The sequence below is a fragment of the Crocodylus porosus genome, unplaced genomic scaffold, assembly GCF_001723895.1.
Source record: "Crocodylus porosus isolate Cpor-Errol unplaced genomic scaffold, CroPor_comp1, whole genome shotgun sequence".
Classification (NCBI taxonomy): domain Eukaryota; kingdom Metazoa; phylum Chordata; order Crocodylia; family Crocodylidae; genus Crocodylus; species Crocodylus porosus.
The window spans coordinates 1,235,889-1,248,843 of NW_017728919.1; the positions used below are offsets into that span (position 1 = coordinate 1,235,889).

General features: G+C 62.6%; 2 protein-coding genes across 2 annotated transcripts in view; one reads left to right on the forward strand and one right to left on the reverse strand.

The window, feature by feature from the left end:
• The first annotated feature begins 1,200 nt into the window (after positions 1-1,200).
• PCSK4 (proprotein convertase subtilisin/kexin type 4) lies at positions 1,201-9,547 on the forward strand. Its single transcript, XM_019538424.1, has 15 exons — positions 1,201-1,300; positions 1,562-1,680; positions 2,556-2,651; positions 2,910-3,038; positions 4,346-4,422; positions 4,993-5,081; positions 5,694-5,866; positions 6,001-6,213; positions 6,330-6,430; positions 6,582-6,685; positions 6,963-7,080; positions 7,593-7,772; positions 8,055-8,179; positions 8,442-8,561; positions 8,933-9,547. Exons 1-15 carry the CDS (start codon positions 1,201-1,203, stop codon positions 9,403-9,405), a joined length of 2,217 nt encoding a protein of 738 aa, XP_019393969.1. The 3' UTR covers positions 9,406-9,547.
• Positions 9,548-11,928: 2,381 nt separating this feature from the next.
• LOC109312400 (CTD small phosphatase-like protein 2-B) overlaps positions 11,929-12,955 on the reverse strand; it is a 2,673-nt gene continuing 1,646 nt past the window's right edge. Inside the window, exons 7-8 of the mRNA XM_019538425.1 lie at positions 12,746-12,949; positions 11,929-12,179 (exon numbers count right to left, since the gene is read on the reverse strand). Coding sequence (XP_019393970.1) covers positions 12,000-12,179; positions 12,746-12,949 — 384 coding nt within the window. The 3' untranslated portion in view covers positions 11,929-11,999. The remainder of the gene's footprint in view (positions 12,180-12,745; positions 12,950-12,955) is intronic.

A 12,955-nucleotide genomic window follows, 5' to 3' on the forward strand; every position in this document is an offset into this window, starting at 1 on the left:
GCCCGGGGGCGCCGCCGCGGCCCGCCTGCTGGCCCGCAAGCACGGCCTGCTCTTCCTGGGGCAGGTGAGGGCCGCCCCGGGGCAGCGGGTGGGCCCGGGCCTCCCTGGCCTCCCAGCGGCGGCTGCCCCGAAGCACTGCTCGGCTCCCCGCCGCACCCGCGGAGCCGCTCCCCGGGCGGCTTTAGCCTGCCTTCCCGCACGTGGGGAGCAAGGAGGGAGGGCCTGCCCACCGGCTACACGCCGCCCGAAGCCTGCCTCTCCAGGTGGCAGACCTCCGGCTGAGCTCGCCTCTGCCTTGCCCTCCTCGGGCGGCGGGGAGGTGGATGAGAGAACTGCCGTTTACTGGCTTCGCCCCCGGGTCCATCTCGTCGGGGCCCAGGGTCACCTGCGGGGAGAGCGAATGCTGCAAGGGGGAGTGAGCCCCAGGACCGGGGCTGGGCTTATCCCCCCTTTGATTTCATAGATTTCATAGACATCAGGGCTGGAAGGGACCTCGGGAGATCATCGAGTCCAGCCCCCCGCCCAAAGGGCAGGAAGTCAGCTGGGGTCATAGGATCCCAGCAAGATAAGCATCCAATTTACCCCTTTGTTCCTCTCCCACTTGCAGCCTCTAGCATTTAAGGCCTGCAAGTCCCAAGTCAGGGCAGCAGCTGTATCTCTAACGCGCTTCCAACGGCATGTGATGGCCATTACAGATGAACCTCTGGGCCACGAGAGCAATGCCCTACGCCGGGCTAATTAGGAGGTCCTGATGCAGCCCGATGCATTTGGCTCTCGACAACGGGTTCTTTCTCCCCCACAAACCCATCATCTTACTCTGCCATTTTCCTTCCATTACTCCCCTCCTTTTCTCTAACGAATCTTTGTCTAAGAAGCCTTTACCAGGAGACGGTTTTTATTTGGCAGTTCAGCATCACCGTCCTGCTGCAACACAAGTTAATGGCTTTAAGTGGTCTCCAGCATCCCCAGTGTCTACCGGCATTGACAGGAGATGCTTTTTACAGTTCATGTATCTTTAAAAAGAGGATCCATATAACGAGGCCGTAATGAAATAATCCGAGCGTCTGGCACCAAATCTGCACTAATGCTGTCGCTAGAGGATTAGCAGCAGAGGAAAAGGCAAAGGAGAGGGCTGAGATGTATTGTAAAGAGAGCTACATCGCCTTCTCGTTCTGAATGGCCCGCAGGTGCTTCCCTAGCATGTGCCACAACTCAATCGGGATCCAGTTCGCCCTCTCCGGCTATGTAATCAGGTCTGCAGCTGCCACCAGAGTCACTCACCTCTCCTATTCTCACCGTTGTACCAAGGCAAGCTGCGCCACCAACAGACCTCCCACCTTTCCTGGGATTTTTCAATCGCCAGACACAAATGTGGAATGAAAAGGGAATTGTGCACTCCTGCCTTTGCTCTCTTGTTCGTGTTAACAGAGATCTGGCTGGCCGGGAGCTTGCGGCCTCAGAGCGTGCCAGTTGGTGCACAGGACTATTGCTATGTAGGCCCTGACAAGCTTATTATTGGAGGCAGCTTGGGATTGTCACCTTTGTTCAGAGATTTATTAAGCCTTATTCCCGCAGGTCATCGAAGGGGAGCCCTATTACCATTTAAAGCACCGAGGCCTGGTGCAGAAATCCCTGAACAGACACTGGGGCTGGCACGTGCGTCTGAAAAGGGAGCCCAAGGTGAATAAAATCTCACTTCTTTCTAGGCTGGTGGGGGCCAAGCTTTTGGTAGCCCTGCCCCATCCCCAGCTTCTGCGGATCCGCTTTCCCTGCCTGCTCTGCTTTCTGCTCCCTGCCCTGCCTGCCACTGTGCCGCTTGTCCGCTCCCCGGTCCACTGCATACCACACACACAGGCTGCCCGTGCCACTTGTGCACGTGCCTCCGGTTGGCCACCCTTGTGCTAGGCTATTTGCTCATGGCCTTTTGCCTAGCCTACAGGCCCTAAAACGTCAGCCAGGAGGTCCTGCCTGCAGCACACAGCTTGTGGTGGAGGTTCAGCCTGGCCCCTTTCCTCCCACCCGGGTCAGAGCTGCCCAGTTATGCCTGTGCGTGCTACCATGCAGGCACAGTTTGGACGGCATTGCTAGGCTGGCAAGCCAGCGCATGTAACCATCAGCCAAGGGGAGCCAGAAGGGATGGTGCAGTATGACCCCGTCCCTCGCACGCGGGTGGGGAAGCGCTCTCCTTTCAGCGTGCCTGGGGGTCAGACCTGATGCACGAGGACAGAGCAAACTGCCCGTTTCCCAAGAATCGGTCTCCTAAAGGCAACGCTTGGATGCATTTGCTGCGGATGCCCTGGCTTCTTTGATGCCTTGTCCTTCAAAAGGCCAGCAGACCTAACTGGGAGAGGAAGTGATGGGCAGTCCTTTTCTGCGGGCCGAGGCGTGCGGGCTCTTACGGTTCTTTTACGTGGATCCTGGAAACGCAGCCTCCGGGTATACACCAGCTCTTCCACCGAGCACATAAAGCATGTGGTAAATACGTGGTGAGGGATGGCATCTGCCGTGGAGGAACGTGCAGATTTGGCGATAAGGGCTGACTGCTTCCGTCTTAGGTGCGCTGGTTTGAGCAGCAGACGCTGAAGAGGCGAGCAAGAAGGACGGTCACGGTGGTGCCAACAGATCCCTGGTTTCATCAGCAGTGGTACATGGTAAGGCTTTGCCCTCCCTGCTCCCTCCCCTGCCCCAGCCCCTTCCGGCTCTGCCGCCGTGGTCGGAGGAAGCACGTGCTAGTGGTGAGGGTGGGCTACGGGGCGCCAGGGCTCCTGGTTTCCATCCTCCACTCTGCTTCTGGCTGGATGTGGGGCTCCCTGTTCTCCCCAGCTCTCAAATCGCAATGCCAGCCAGAAGCAGCTGCTTCGAGGAGCCGAGAAGGCTGGCCTCATAGATCCACCTGGCTCTCGTTGCAGAATAATGATGTGAGTCCAGACCTGAACATCCTCGCGGCCTGGAGCAAAGGCTACACGGGTGCGGGGGTGGTGGTCTCCATCCTGGATGACGGCATCGAAAAGGACCACCCTGACCTCTCTGCTAACTACGTAAGAGCAGCCTGGCGCCGCCGGTGCCTTTCACGGCTGGGTGGTTTGGGATCCAGCGGCGGCCAGCTCTTCCTTTACCAAGGCAGAGACTGGGAGCTGGAACTGGTCAGGGCCCCATGTCCTTGTCGTGGCGGGGAGCCCTTACTGGCCCTTCCAGTCAGGAGACCAAGTCTCTTCCCACCGAACCCTCCCAGCAGGGAAGGGGGTGATCGTGTCCTGGCCCTTTTCAAAGGCGACACAGCGAGAGTCGATTAAAGGAAGCTGCAAAACCAGTAAACACCAGATCCCTCCACGTGCACATGTCTCCCCAGGCACGAGGGGTGTGGGGCAGTGGTTAAAGCACTGGGCTGGGCCTCCAGTGACCTGGCTTCAGTCCCTGACTGCCACAGCTCTGCTAGGCAGGTCTTATTAGTGCCTCAGTTTCCCCATCAGTGAAATGGGGGCTATGACCCTGACCTCTTTTGTCAAGCACCTCGGGAGGCAATGCTGAAGAGTGCTGGTTGAGAGCTGGGAGTGTCTGTCACACCTGGGCTAAACAGAGCAGCACCCGTTTAACCAGTGTGGGGATTTTTTTTTTTATATATATATTTTTTACACAAAAGCCTATGCAATTTTTGGTCTTCAGGACACACAGCGGCTTTAGCATTCAAGCTAAGCTGCAGTGACCCAATACAGTAATCTGCAAAGTTGCAAGGCTTCAATTAAACCCTGTTTGTCAAACCGATGTGCTGTTCAGCCCTGTGCAAGGCATTGCAGACAAGGCCTCGGCGCCCCGGTTGGATTGTAAGAGCCAAGTGCTCATCTGCGTATTGCTAGGACGGCAAGACCCAGAGGACTCCACTTAGGGGAAGAAGCCGAAAATTTATGGCTCAAGGCTCTGCTTTCCTGCCTTCAAAGCCAGGGGTATGGTTTTCCATGTGCAGGCAGAGGCTGCAGAAACGATCTCTGTAAAGAGCTGCAGAAGTCTGGAGCACCGCCTGGAGAAAGATTTTTGTCTCTTTAATGGCTCTATTTTGGGCAAGGGTGTGTAGAGCAGTGATTCCCAAATGAGGATCGCAAAGTCCCCCAGATAAGCTCCGAGATTTCGGTAGTGATCCAGGACATCCAAACTGTTCTGACTTGCCGGGGGCTTCCCAGCTTCTTTCCAACGGCGCTGGTGGTTTTCCGAAACGCGAATGAAAACGTGGAGCTAACGTTTTCCCGGGGGCCCTTGAGCCTAGCGAGGTTGCGAAGCACGGTGTAGAGAGAGCGCGGCGCACAGGGTAGTGCCGACGGGCTTCTCACCCCGGCGCTGCCTTTTGCTGCAGGATCCCTTCGCAAGTTATGACTTCAACGCTAACGACCCCGACCCGCAGCCGCGTTACAACAGCTGGGATGAGAACCGGTGAGTGCTCCGGCCGTGCCGCTGCGACACCTGGCCTCCTCGCACTAGTGGTTGCACTAGTGAGCATATCTCTGTGGGTCAAGCTAAGCTCTTGGGTCTGTCTCCTGAGGCTGGCTAGGAGGCTGCACTGGGGGCGGGAGAGGTGGAAAGAATTTGCTCCCTTTGCAATGATGGAGTCACGTTGGGGTTGTGAGCGCATGCGTACTCCCTTCCCAGGGGGTCCTCTCTGGTATCGTTCAGGAGGGTCCTGATCCTGCTTTAAGCAAGACTGGGCCACAAAACAGGCTGGGCGGGCGCTGTGTGCCTTGAAAGGCCTCGGCCCACAAGCCCAGTTGTGCCGGAGCAGGCGACCCAGCGAGACCTCTCTCGACAGACTTGGGGGCCGAGGACCCCAGGTCCCACAGCCTCCGCAGAGGGGCGTGGGGTGAGGGAAGCAGTGGGGTCCGTTGTCTAAGCTGACGCGAGGACGAGTGACCCCGAGATGCCGGAGAACAGCTGTTGCCTCCTTGAGTTGTGCTGAAGCGAGAGGCATCCCGAGCGCGGTGGCAGTCTCCTGGCTCTCCCCGACAGGCACGGGACGCGCTGCGCGGGAGAGGTGGCGGCCCTGGCCAACAACGGGATCTGCGGCGCAGGCGTCGCCCACAACGCGCGGATCGGAGGTGAGCAGCCAGAGCCGGGCTTCTTGGGATGCGGGGAGGGTCCAGGAGGCAGCCCAAGAGTTGGCCCGACTGGCCTGCGTGGGCTTGGGCTTCGGGGCCCTTGCATCTCCCTGCCGGCCGCCGAGGGGAGGAGCGGCAGGTGCTCGACTCCGTGGGAAGTCTGTTCCCACCTAGCAAATGCAGCATCCCTGCAAGCCGGCCCTGCTCGAGCGACTGCCTGTGGGTGGAGGCCGAGGCCGCGAGAGGGCACTGGAGTAGCAGCATCCCTTCTGGGGCTGCGGGAGCTGCGTTTCATCAGGAGCCACGCTGCACGGTGCCATCCTGGCAGGCTGAGGACCCGTGGGCCCGGCCCTTGTGGCCACGTGGCTCCGTGCTTCTTAAGGGCAAGCACAGTTCGGAGGCAGCGACCTGCCTGGTTTAGCGCCTGGGAGATTGGTACGGGGGCTTGAGCTCTGCTACCAGCGAGGAGGCACTTCTGGAGGCTCTGCCACAAGCAGGCTGCCGTGATGGGGCTGTTTTCAGGGCTCCTGCCCCAAATCCTCATGGGGGAGTGCAAAGCTTTTGTTGCGAACCCGTAGCGGGGCGGCACCGATGAGCCCGGTGTCCTTCCAGGCGTGAGGATGCTGGACGGCCCCATCACGGACATCGTGGAGGCCCAGTCCCTGAGCCTGCAGCCCCAGCACATCCACATCTACAGTGCCAGCTGGGGCCCGGAGGATGACGGCAAGACCGTGGACGGGCCAGGGGTGCTGGCCCTGGAAGCCTTCTATAAGGGGATAGTGAACGTAAGCACGGCCTCGGGGCTGGGGCTGCAGGAGCCCGCGGGGAAGGCTGCCCCGTTGCAGCAAGGGACGGGGGCAGCTCCGTGGAGGGAGTGACCCCCCCCACACGAGTGACCCACCTGCCCCCCTCCCACCAGGGCCGGGGTGGCCTGGGCTCTGTGTTCGTCTGGGCCTCGGGCAACGGCGGCCTGCACTACGACAACTGCAACTGCGACGGCTACACCAACAGCATCTACACGCTGTCTGTGGGCAGCGCCACCGAGAACGGCAGGGTGCCCTGGTACAGCGAGGCCTGCGCCTCCACCCTCACCGCCACGTACAGCAGCGGTGCCCGGCAGGACCGGCAGATCGTGAGCCCCTTGCCCCTCCTGCTCCTCGCCCCTCTGCCGCAGCCTGGCGCCCGGGGCGTCTCTGCACCCCCGCGCCCGCCCAGCGCCCTGACCCTCCTCCGCCTCCGCGTCCGCAGGTGACCACGGACCTGCGCCACCGCTGCACCGACAGGCACACGGGCACCTCGGCCTCCGCGCCGCTCGCGGCCGGGATGATCGCCCTCGCGCTGGAAGCCAAGTGAGTGGCCAGATGCAAAGTGCTTGCGTGCCCCTGTTAATTGAACCTCTGCCATGCAGCGGGGTCCCTTTGCTGGTTTGTCTGCTGAGGCAGCTGAGGACCGCGCGCTGGAGACCAGGCGTAGACCGCCCCCTCCCCCCCTTTTCCCTAGCCCTGCTCTGACCTGGCGGGACATGCAGCACCTGGCGGTGAGAGCCTCCCGCCCAGCCCACCTGCAAGCCGACGACTGGGCCGTGAACGGTGTTGGGCGCAAAGGTGAGGGTCGGACGCGGCCTTTTGGAGCTGCAAGCCATGGGCACGGGGTTGGGTCGTCAGCCGCCCAGGACCCGGGGTCCTCTCCACTCCTGCTCCAGCCAGCTGGACGCCTGCTTAGCCTCTCGGGCTTGCTGTGACAGGCAGGTGGCACTGGGGGGATTTGTTGGACACCTCCTCCTCCGCAGATTGGGGAGCAATAGGCCCGTGTGAGTTAAGCAGTCCGATGCCAAAGATTTTCCTGGGCTCTCCCCCTGAGCGACCATCTCTCTCTTCCCAGTGAGCCACCACTATGGCTACGGGCTGCTGGATGCCGGCGCGCTGGTGGACCTGGCCAAGAAGTGGCCCGTGACTCGGCCTCAGAGGAGGTGCTCAGTCAAGGTCGTCTACTCGCCCCTGTAAGAGCTGCGGCCAGCTGGACTCTGGCCTCGAGCCACACGCTGCTGGGGGGAAGGCCTGGAAGAAAGTCTGTCCGTGCACGGAGCAGGATGGGGAGCGGCTGGGGAAAGCCTGCTTAGGGCTGGGGCGGGTAGCGGGGTCCCGAGCGTGGCACCACCAAGCTACAGCCCTTCGGGAGATGAGGCTGGGGCTGATTTCCTGGTGCCGTTCCCTTTAGCGACCCAGCGCCCCTCGAGCCAGTCCCCACCTCGTTCAGAAACCTGCCTCCTCTCCAAAACCACCGTCCCAGCGACTTACCTTGGGGGGCTGCCCTGTCGGTTCCCATTCCCCCTACACTCCTGCCTTCACCCTGTGCTTGCTTTGGTCCCAAACCAAAGCACACGAGAAGCCCAAGTTGCAGCCTCCCTGCTCCCCAGTAACTCGCCCTAGGGCGCGCCCGGCCCCCTGCATGGGGAGCAGGGACGGGACGGGACGGGTTGGGTCTGGACCTCCCTGTCCTGTCTCCCGGCAGAAAGATCGGCTCGAAACTCTCTGTCAGCAAGAACGTCTCCAGCTGCACCGGGAAGGCCAAGCACATTCGCTCCCTGGAGCACGTCCAGGTCCGGCTTTCCCTGAGCTACAGCCGGCGAGGGGACCTGGCGATCTCTCTGACCAGCCCCATGGCCACCAAGTCCACCCTGGTAGCCGTCAGGTGAGGAGAGAGCTGGGGGTGGGCTTCAGCTCGGGGCGGAAGAGACGCCGAGTGGCACCAAATCCACAAGCCGAGGGAGGGCTGCTTGAATGCACGTAGTGCCGCGAGGGGCGCAGGATCCGTGCTGAGCCCAGCACAGCTGCAGGTGGGTCCTGAGGCACCGGCTGAGCTGAGACCCCTCCAGCAGGGGTTGGGGTGGTGGGGAGGCATCTTCTCCAGAGCACATGCCTGATGCCGGTTTCTGAGGCCCAGCCTGGCATCTGCTGTGCCCAAATGCCCCAGGCCCTACGACACCAGCAGCCAGGGCTACACAGACTGGGCCTTCATGTCCACCCACTTCTGGGACGAGGACCCGCAGGGCACCTGGACGCTCTTGCTGGAGAACAAGGGCGATGCCTACAACACTGGTGAGCACCATCAGGCCGGGGCTGGCACCGAACTGTGGCTGGAGGTTGGGGAGGATGAGACAGCCAAGGCCACGTGGCCAAATGAGCCAGTCAGCAGGGATGCACTGGGCTCTTGAAAGCCCCGAAAGGGCTGGCCCCCGTGGCGATGACGCCCACTCCTTGCTCCTGCCACAACGTGCTTCTGGTGGGTCTTGCTGGGACCCCACAGTGCGGAGGGCCCCGGGCTCCCTGACCGCAGGGGCTCGGCCCCTTTCCCCCACAGGCTTCCTCACCAGCTTCGTGCTGCAGCTCTATGGGACAGAGGAGGACATGAGAGCCAGGCAGGCGGAGGCCGCCGTCGTGAGCAAGTGCACGCGGTACGATGCCCAGGGAGCCTGCACGGGTGAGTCCTCCCGCCAAGGCAGCTTGCCTTTAGGGGCTTACCCCCTGCGCGGCAGGCCAGCGAGGCGGTCCAAGGCAACACTGTGCTCCCGGGGGCCCGGTGCAGTCACCGAGTGGCTCTGGGTGCTGCGCCACTCGCAATGCTGGGACCACCCCCACCCCAACCTGGGAGCGAGGCCTCTCTGCAAGAGCTCATTGAGACCCATCTCCAGCCAGCTTGAGCAGCTCCCAGACGTGCACAACTTGCATTGCACGCTGCGGGGGGGCTTCCTTGGACCCCCCATCCCGAGCTCCTCTCACCAGAAGTGCCAGGCGTGGCAGTGAGAGGGGATGCACCCTCCTTCCCCTCCCAACCCTGCCGTTTCCCCGCAGAGTGCAGCAGCCCCTTCTACGCCTTCCAGCGCCTGTGCCTCTCCTACTGCCCTCCCCGCTACTACACCCGCATCCGAAGATCCCTGGGCACTGCCCGCCCCGTCGGGGTCTGCACCAGCTGCCACCCATCCTGCTACACCTGCCAGGGGGACGGCGCCAGAAATTGCACGGCTTGCCCCCCCTTCTGCACCTACGATGAGCGCGCCCACACCTGTTCCTTGCCGACTTACCCCTCCCCGCTGCCCGGTGGGGACGGAGGCACGTGGAGTGGGGGGCATCGTGCCATCCTGGTGCTGCTGGTGCTGCTTTGCGGGGGTCCCGTCCTTCTCACTCTCCTCTACGTTGCCTACCGCGTGGCGGCCCTTGCCCGGTCCAGGATGCAGCAGGTAGCGCCTTGCCCTCCAGACACGGCTGCTGACATGGAGCTGCCCAGGCAGGACTGCGCTAGCGCAGAGAACAGGACTCGGGACTGAAAGGAGCCCACGGAGCAGCAGGAGTCTTGGCCACCAGCATAAGGCAGAGCTGGCCCCCCTGCCCCCCGGCTGTGCCCTGTCTTCTTTTGATACTACCCCTCCCTGCAAAATAAATTTGTTCCCACTCGGAGCTGTCTGTCCTCAGCATCAGCCAGACCCCGGGCACATCTGTGCCCTGTAAGGCCAACATGGGTAGGACTGGTGGGGGGCTTTGCTCTCCTCTTCCCTGCCAGCACAGCCTTGCTTCCCCCGTCTCCCTTGTCCACCCGTGGCAGCACCAGCAGCAAAGACCTAAAGGGCTGAGACAGCTGTTCCCCCCACCCCATCCCTGCTGCATTGCACACACCTGGGGCCCTTGCAAAATGCAAGTGGGGAACCGAGGGCCAAAAGCCTTGAGTTCCTCCCTGCCTGGCCCCACCAGCGCCTGCCGGGGGCAAGACACAGGCACCCCGTACCTGAGCCGTGCGAGGGTGGAAATGGCTTTTATCCTGCTTGGAGGGTCTCACCCCCATGGCTGGAGGTGGTGCCAGCTAACGGCGTGCAGGCGGCCAGGGGCCTGCGGCCCAGCACTCCCCGAACCCGGGCGGGAAGGGAAGGGGTTATAGGCAGCGATGCACCACTTGCCTTTGATTTGCGAGTGTGTCTGGCCCAGGTGTCACCTCAGGGTGGCAGGGGAAAAAAAACACCTGCCCTTTCCCCCGTGAATCCCCATGCTCATGGGCTTCCTTTCCCCCTCTCCAGCCCCGTTGGTTTTCATGGTTAAAGCCCCCCGGCCCAGGGCCCGGCTGCCCAAGCGAGGGGGATTAGCAGGGCACCGGACACAATCTTCTCCCCACCCGGCTCCGGGGGGAGGTGAGACCTGCGCAGATCCAAGGCACTGCCCCACACCCTGGTGCTCAGACCAGCCTTGGCCAGGCACCCACGCCAGCTGTGCCACTGGCCCACAGCAGGGTACCAGGGTGGGGGGCTGGGATGCAGGAGTGGAAAGAGGAACGTCCCTTCCAAGCGTGTCTGTCGGGCACGCCCCTGGCATGAAGCGGCTGGGCTGCGCAGGTAGCTGCGGGCTGGGCATGACAGCAGGGCCCTCAAGGTCTCGAGTCAGAGGCTGCTCTGCTGATGGGGCTCTGCCCGGCCCCACTGGGGGTGCTTGGGGGGGGGGGCCTTCCCAGAAAGGGGGAAACTGAGGCAGAGCACAGAGGGAGGGCGCAGCGGCAGGGTTACAGCCATGTGGAGACAATGGTTTATTCTTTGAAATATAAAAAGTTAAAGGAACAGTTGAAGCGGACAAGCCCTAAAGCGCAGCAGGGGCCCCCAGGCAGCCGGGAGGAATCCCTGCCCAGCCCAAGCCAGCTGCCTCCGACCCGAGGGCGTAGGCTGCAGGGAAAGGTCACCCGGCCCAGCTCCAGTTACTGCAGCACCGGGCGCATCGAGGTTCAGGCCCCGACCGGGTGTAGGGTTCGGACGGTGTCGGCAGGGTCAGACTGACCGCTGCCCACGTGCTCCAGTCCCACGGGGCCGAGGCAGCTCGAAGGCCCCACACCCACCCGGGCTCTCAGCAGCCCCTTCACTCCCAGCTCGGATTTCTTCACAGCCCCTTATCTCCTGCCAGGCCTCGCCCCAGCCCAGCCCAGCCCAGCCCCGCTCCAGGCATGGCACCAGCCAACCCACCCCATGAGCAAGCCAAGACTGCTCTTAAAGGGATCCGGGAGGGTGGGGAGGCGGACGTGCCTATGGAGCTGGGACCTGCTGGGTGAAGACACCCGGGCTGCAGGTGAGATGCCTCCCTCCACCCCTGCTCCTCCAGCACAGAGACATGGGGCTGGGAAATAGGGGCTCCAGCCCAGGCCAGCTGCAGTGAGAGGCTTAACAAAAAAAGTCAAGGTCTAGATCAAGAAGGGGGCAGGTCTCAGAGCGCCAGGCCCAGTAGGAAGGTGTAGGGCACTGATGCTGGGCTCCTTTGCTAGCTGCTGGCATCAGTTTGGCTCTAGGTCTCCCCCCGTGGCAGGGGCCAGGGGAATGGCACTGCTCAGGGAAAGAGCAAGTCTTGGCTACTGCAGTAAACCCAACCAGCAGCCCCCAGCCACTGGCAGGCCCAGGACCAAGTGCCCTGAAGGCAGGGGCTGTTCCCAGCACCAGAAGACAGATGAGGCAGAGGGCAGGAACTTGGTGTTGTCTCCCGGAGCAGGATACCCCACGACTAGGCTGCTTCAGAGATCCCTGGCTTGCAAAGCCAGAAGGAGAAGAGGCTGCAGGACTGCAGGCCTGTGCTTCCTCTGGAGCAAGGGGAGTGCCAGCGCCTGCCCAGCTGCAGCTCATAGGGGTTAGGGCAAGGCTTTGGCCAATGCACCTCCCGTGGGGCCCCGGGGTCAGCCTCAGTCCTCAGCCAGCAGCCTGCAGAGCCGGTACCTCCTCCGGATCTCGGGACGGACGTCACTCTATGGAGGAGAGGCCTACAGTCGTAAAAAAATCAAGCCCCTCGCTCCTGGGGGCAAACATCCACCTGCATGAACCCACCTCCTCTTTGGGAGGAGGGGAGTGGAGGGGCAATAGGGTCCCTGCCAGGGGAGAAGGGGGCACACAGGGGCTGCTCCAGATCAGCCATGCTCCGAAGCGCAGAGGCAGGAAGGGGCACAAGGGGCAGCCTCCCCACCCAGCACAGGGACTGCCCCCATCCTTACGGCCTGGCTCAACTTCTCCAGCACGGGGATGAGCCGCAGCAGCTCCTGGTCCTGGGGGTCCCCGTGCCAGCTGGGGATTGGGATCCTGTTGGAGACCTGGGGAGAGGGAGAAAGCACACCACCCACATGAGAACCAGCTGCTGCCCAGAGCAGAAGAGGCAGACCACTGGTGAGGGGAGCACCCCCTTTACTGGGCGGTGGGCCTGGCAGGGCCCCTCGTCCCCAGCCCGATCTGACCTTCCCAAACAGAGGAGCCAGGCACGACTGACAGGGCACTGGGTCACTGCCCCTCGGGGACCCCAGCTGGGGAAGGTTGATCTCAGGATCCCAGGCCTGCGGATCAAGGGCTCAGCTTCGCCCGGAGCATGAGTGACCCTGGAGAGCTCCCCTTGATCCCTCGGAAACTTGACCCAGGTCCCAGGTGGGGTCGACCTGGCGCCACCCCAAAAAACTGTCCCCGAGAGCCTGGCCTGGTGCCCTCCCACCCTAGCACAGGCCTGCAGGACACAGCTTTGCTGCCAGGTTGCACCCCAGAAGTGGGCACATTGCAGGAGGGTGGGATGGATTGGGCCACCCACCTCCACGGTGCCTGGCGTAGCAGGACCCTCGCCCCCTCTCCGAGCCCAGCATCCCCTACACCCCCACCCAGCAACACCAGTTACCTGGTAGGGGTAGGCCTGCAGGGAGTGGTCCAGAGCCACGGTCTTAGCCAGGTCCCTCCCCAGCACGGCGAGATCTTTGAGGTAGTGGCCCCGCACGCAGAGGCAGTCGTCCTGGTACAGCCGGTGTCTGCAAGGGAGAGGACCCAGGACCCACCAGATGCGGCAGAGGGGTTGGGTGGGGGCTCCCACCTGCCCTGCCCTGCCCTGCCC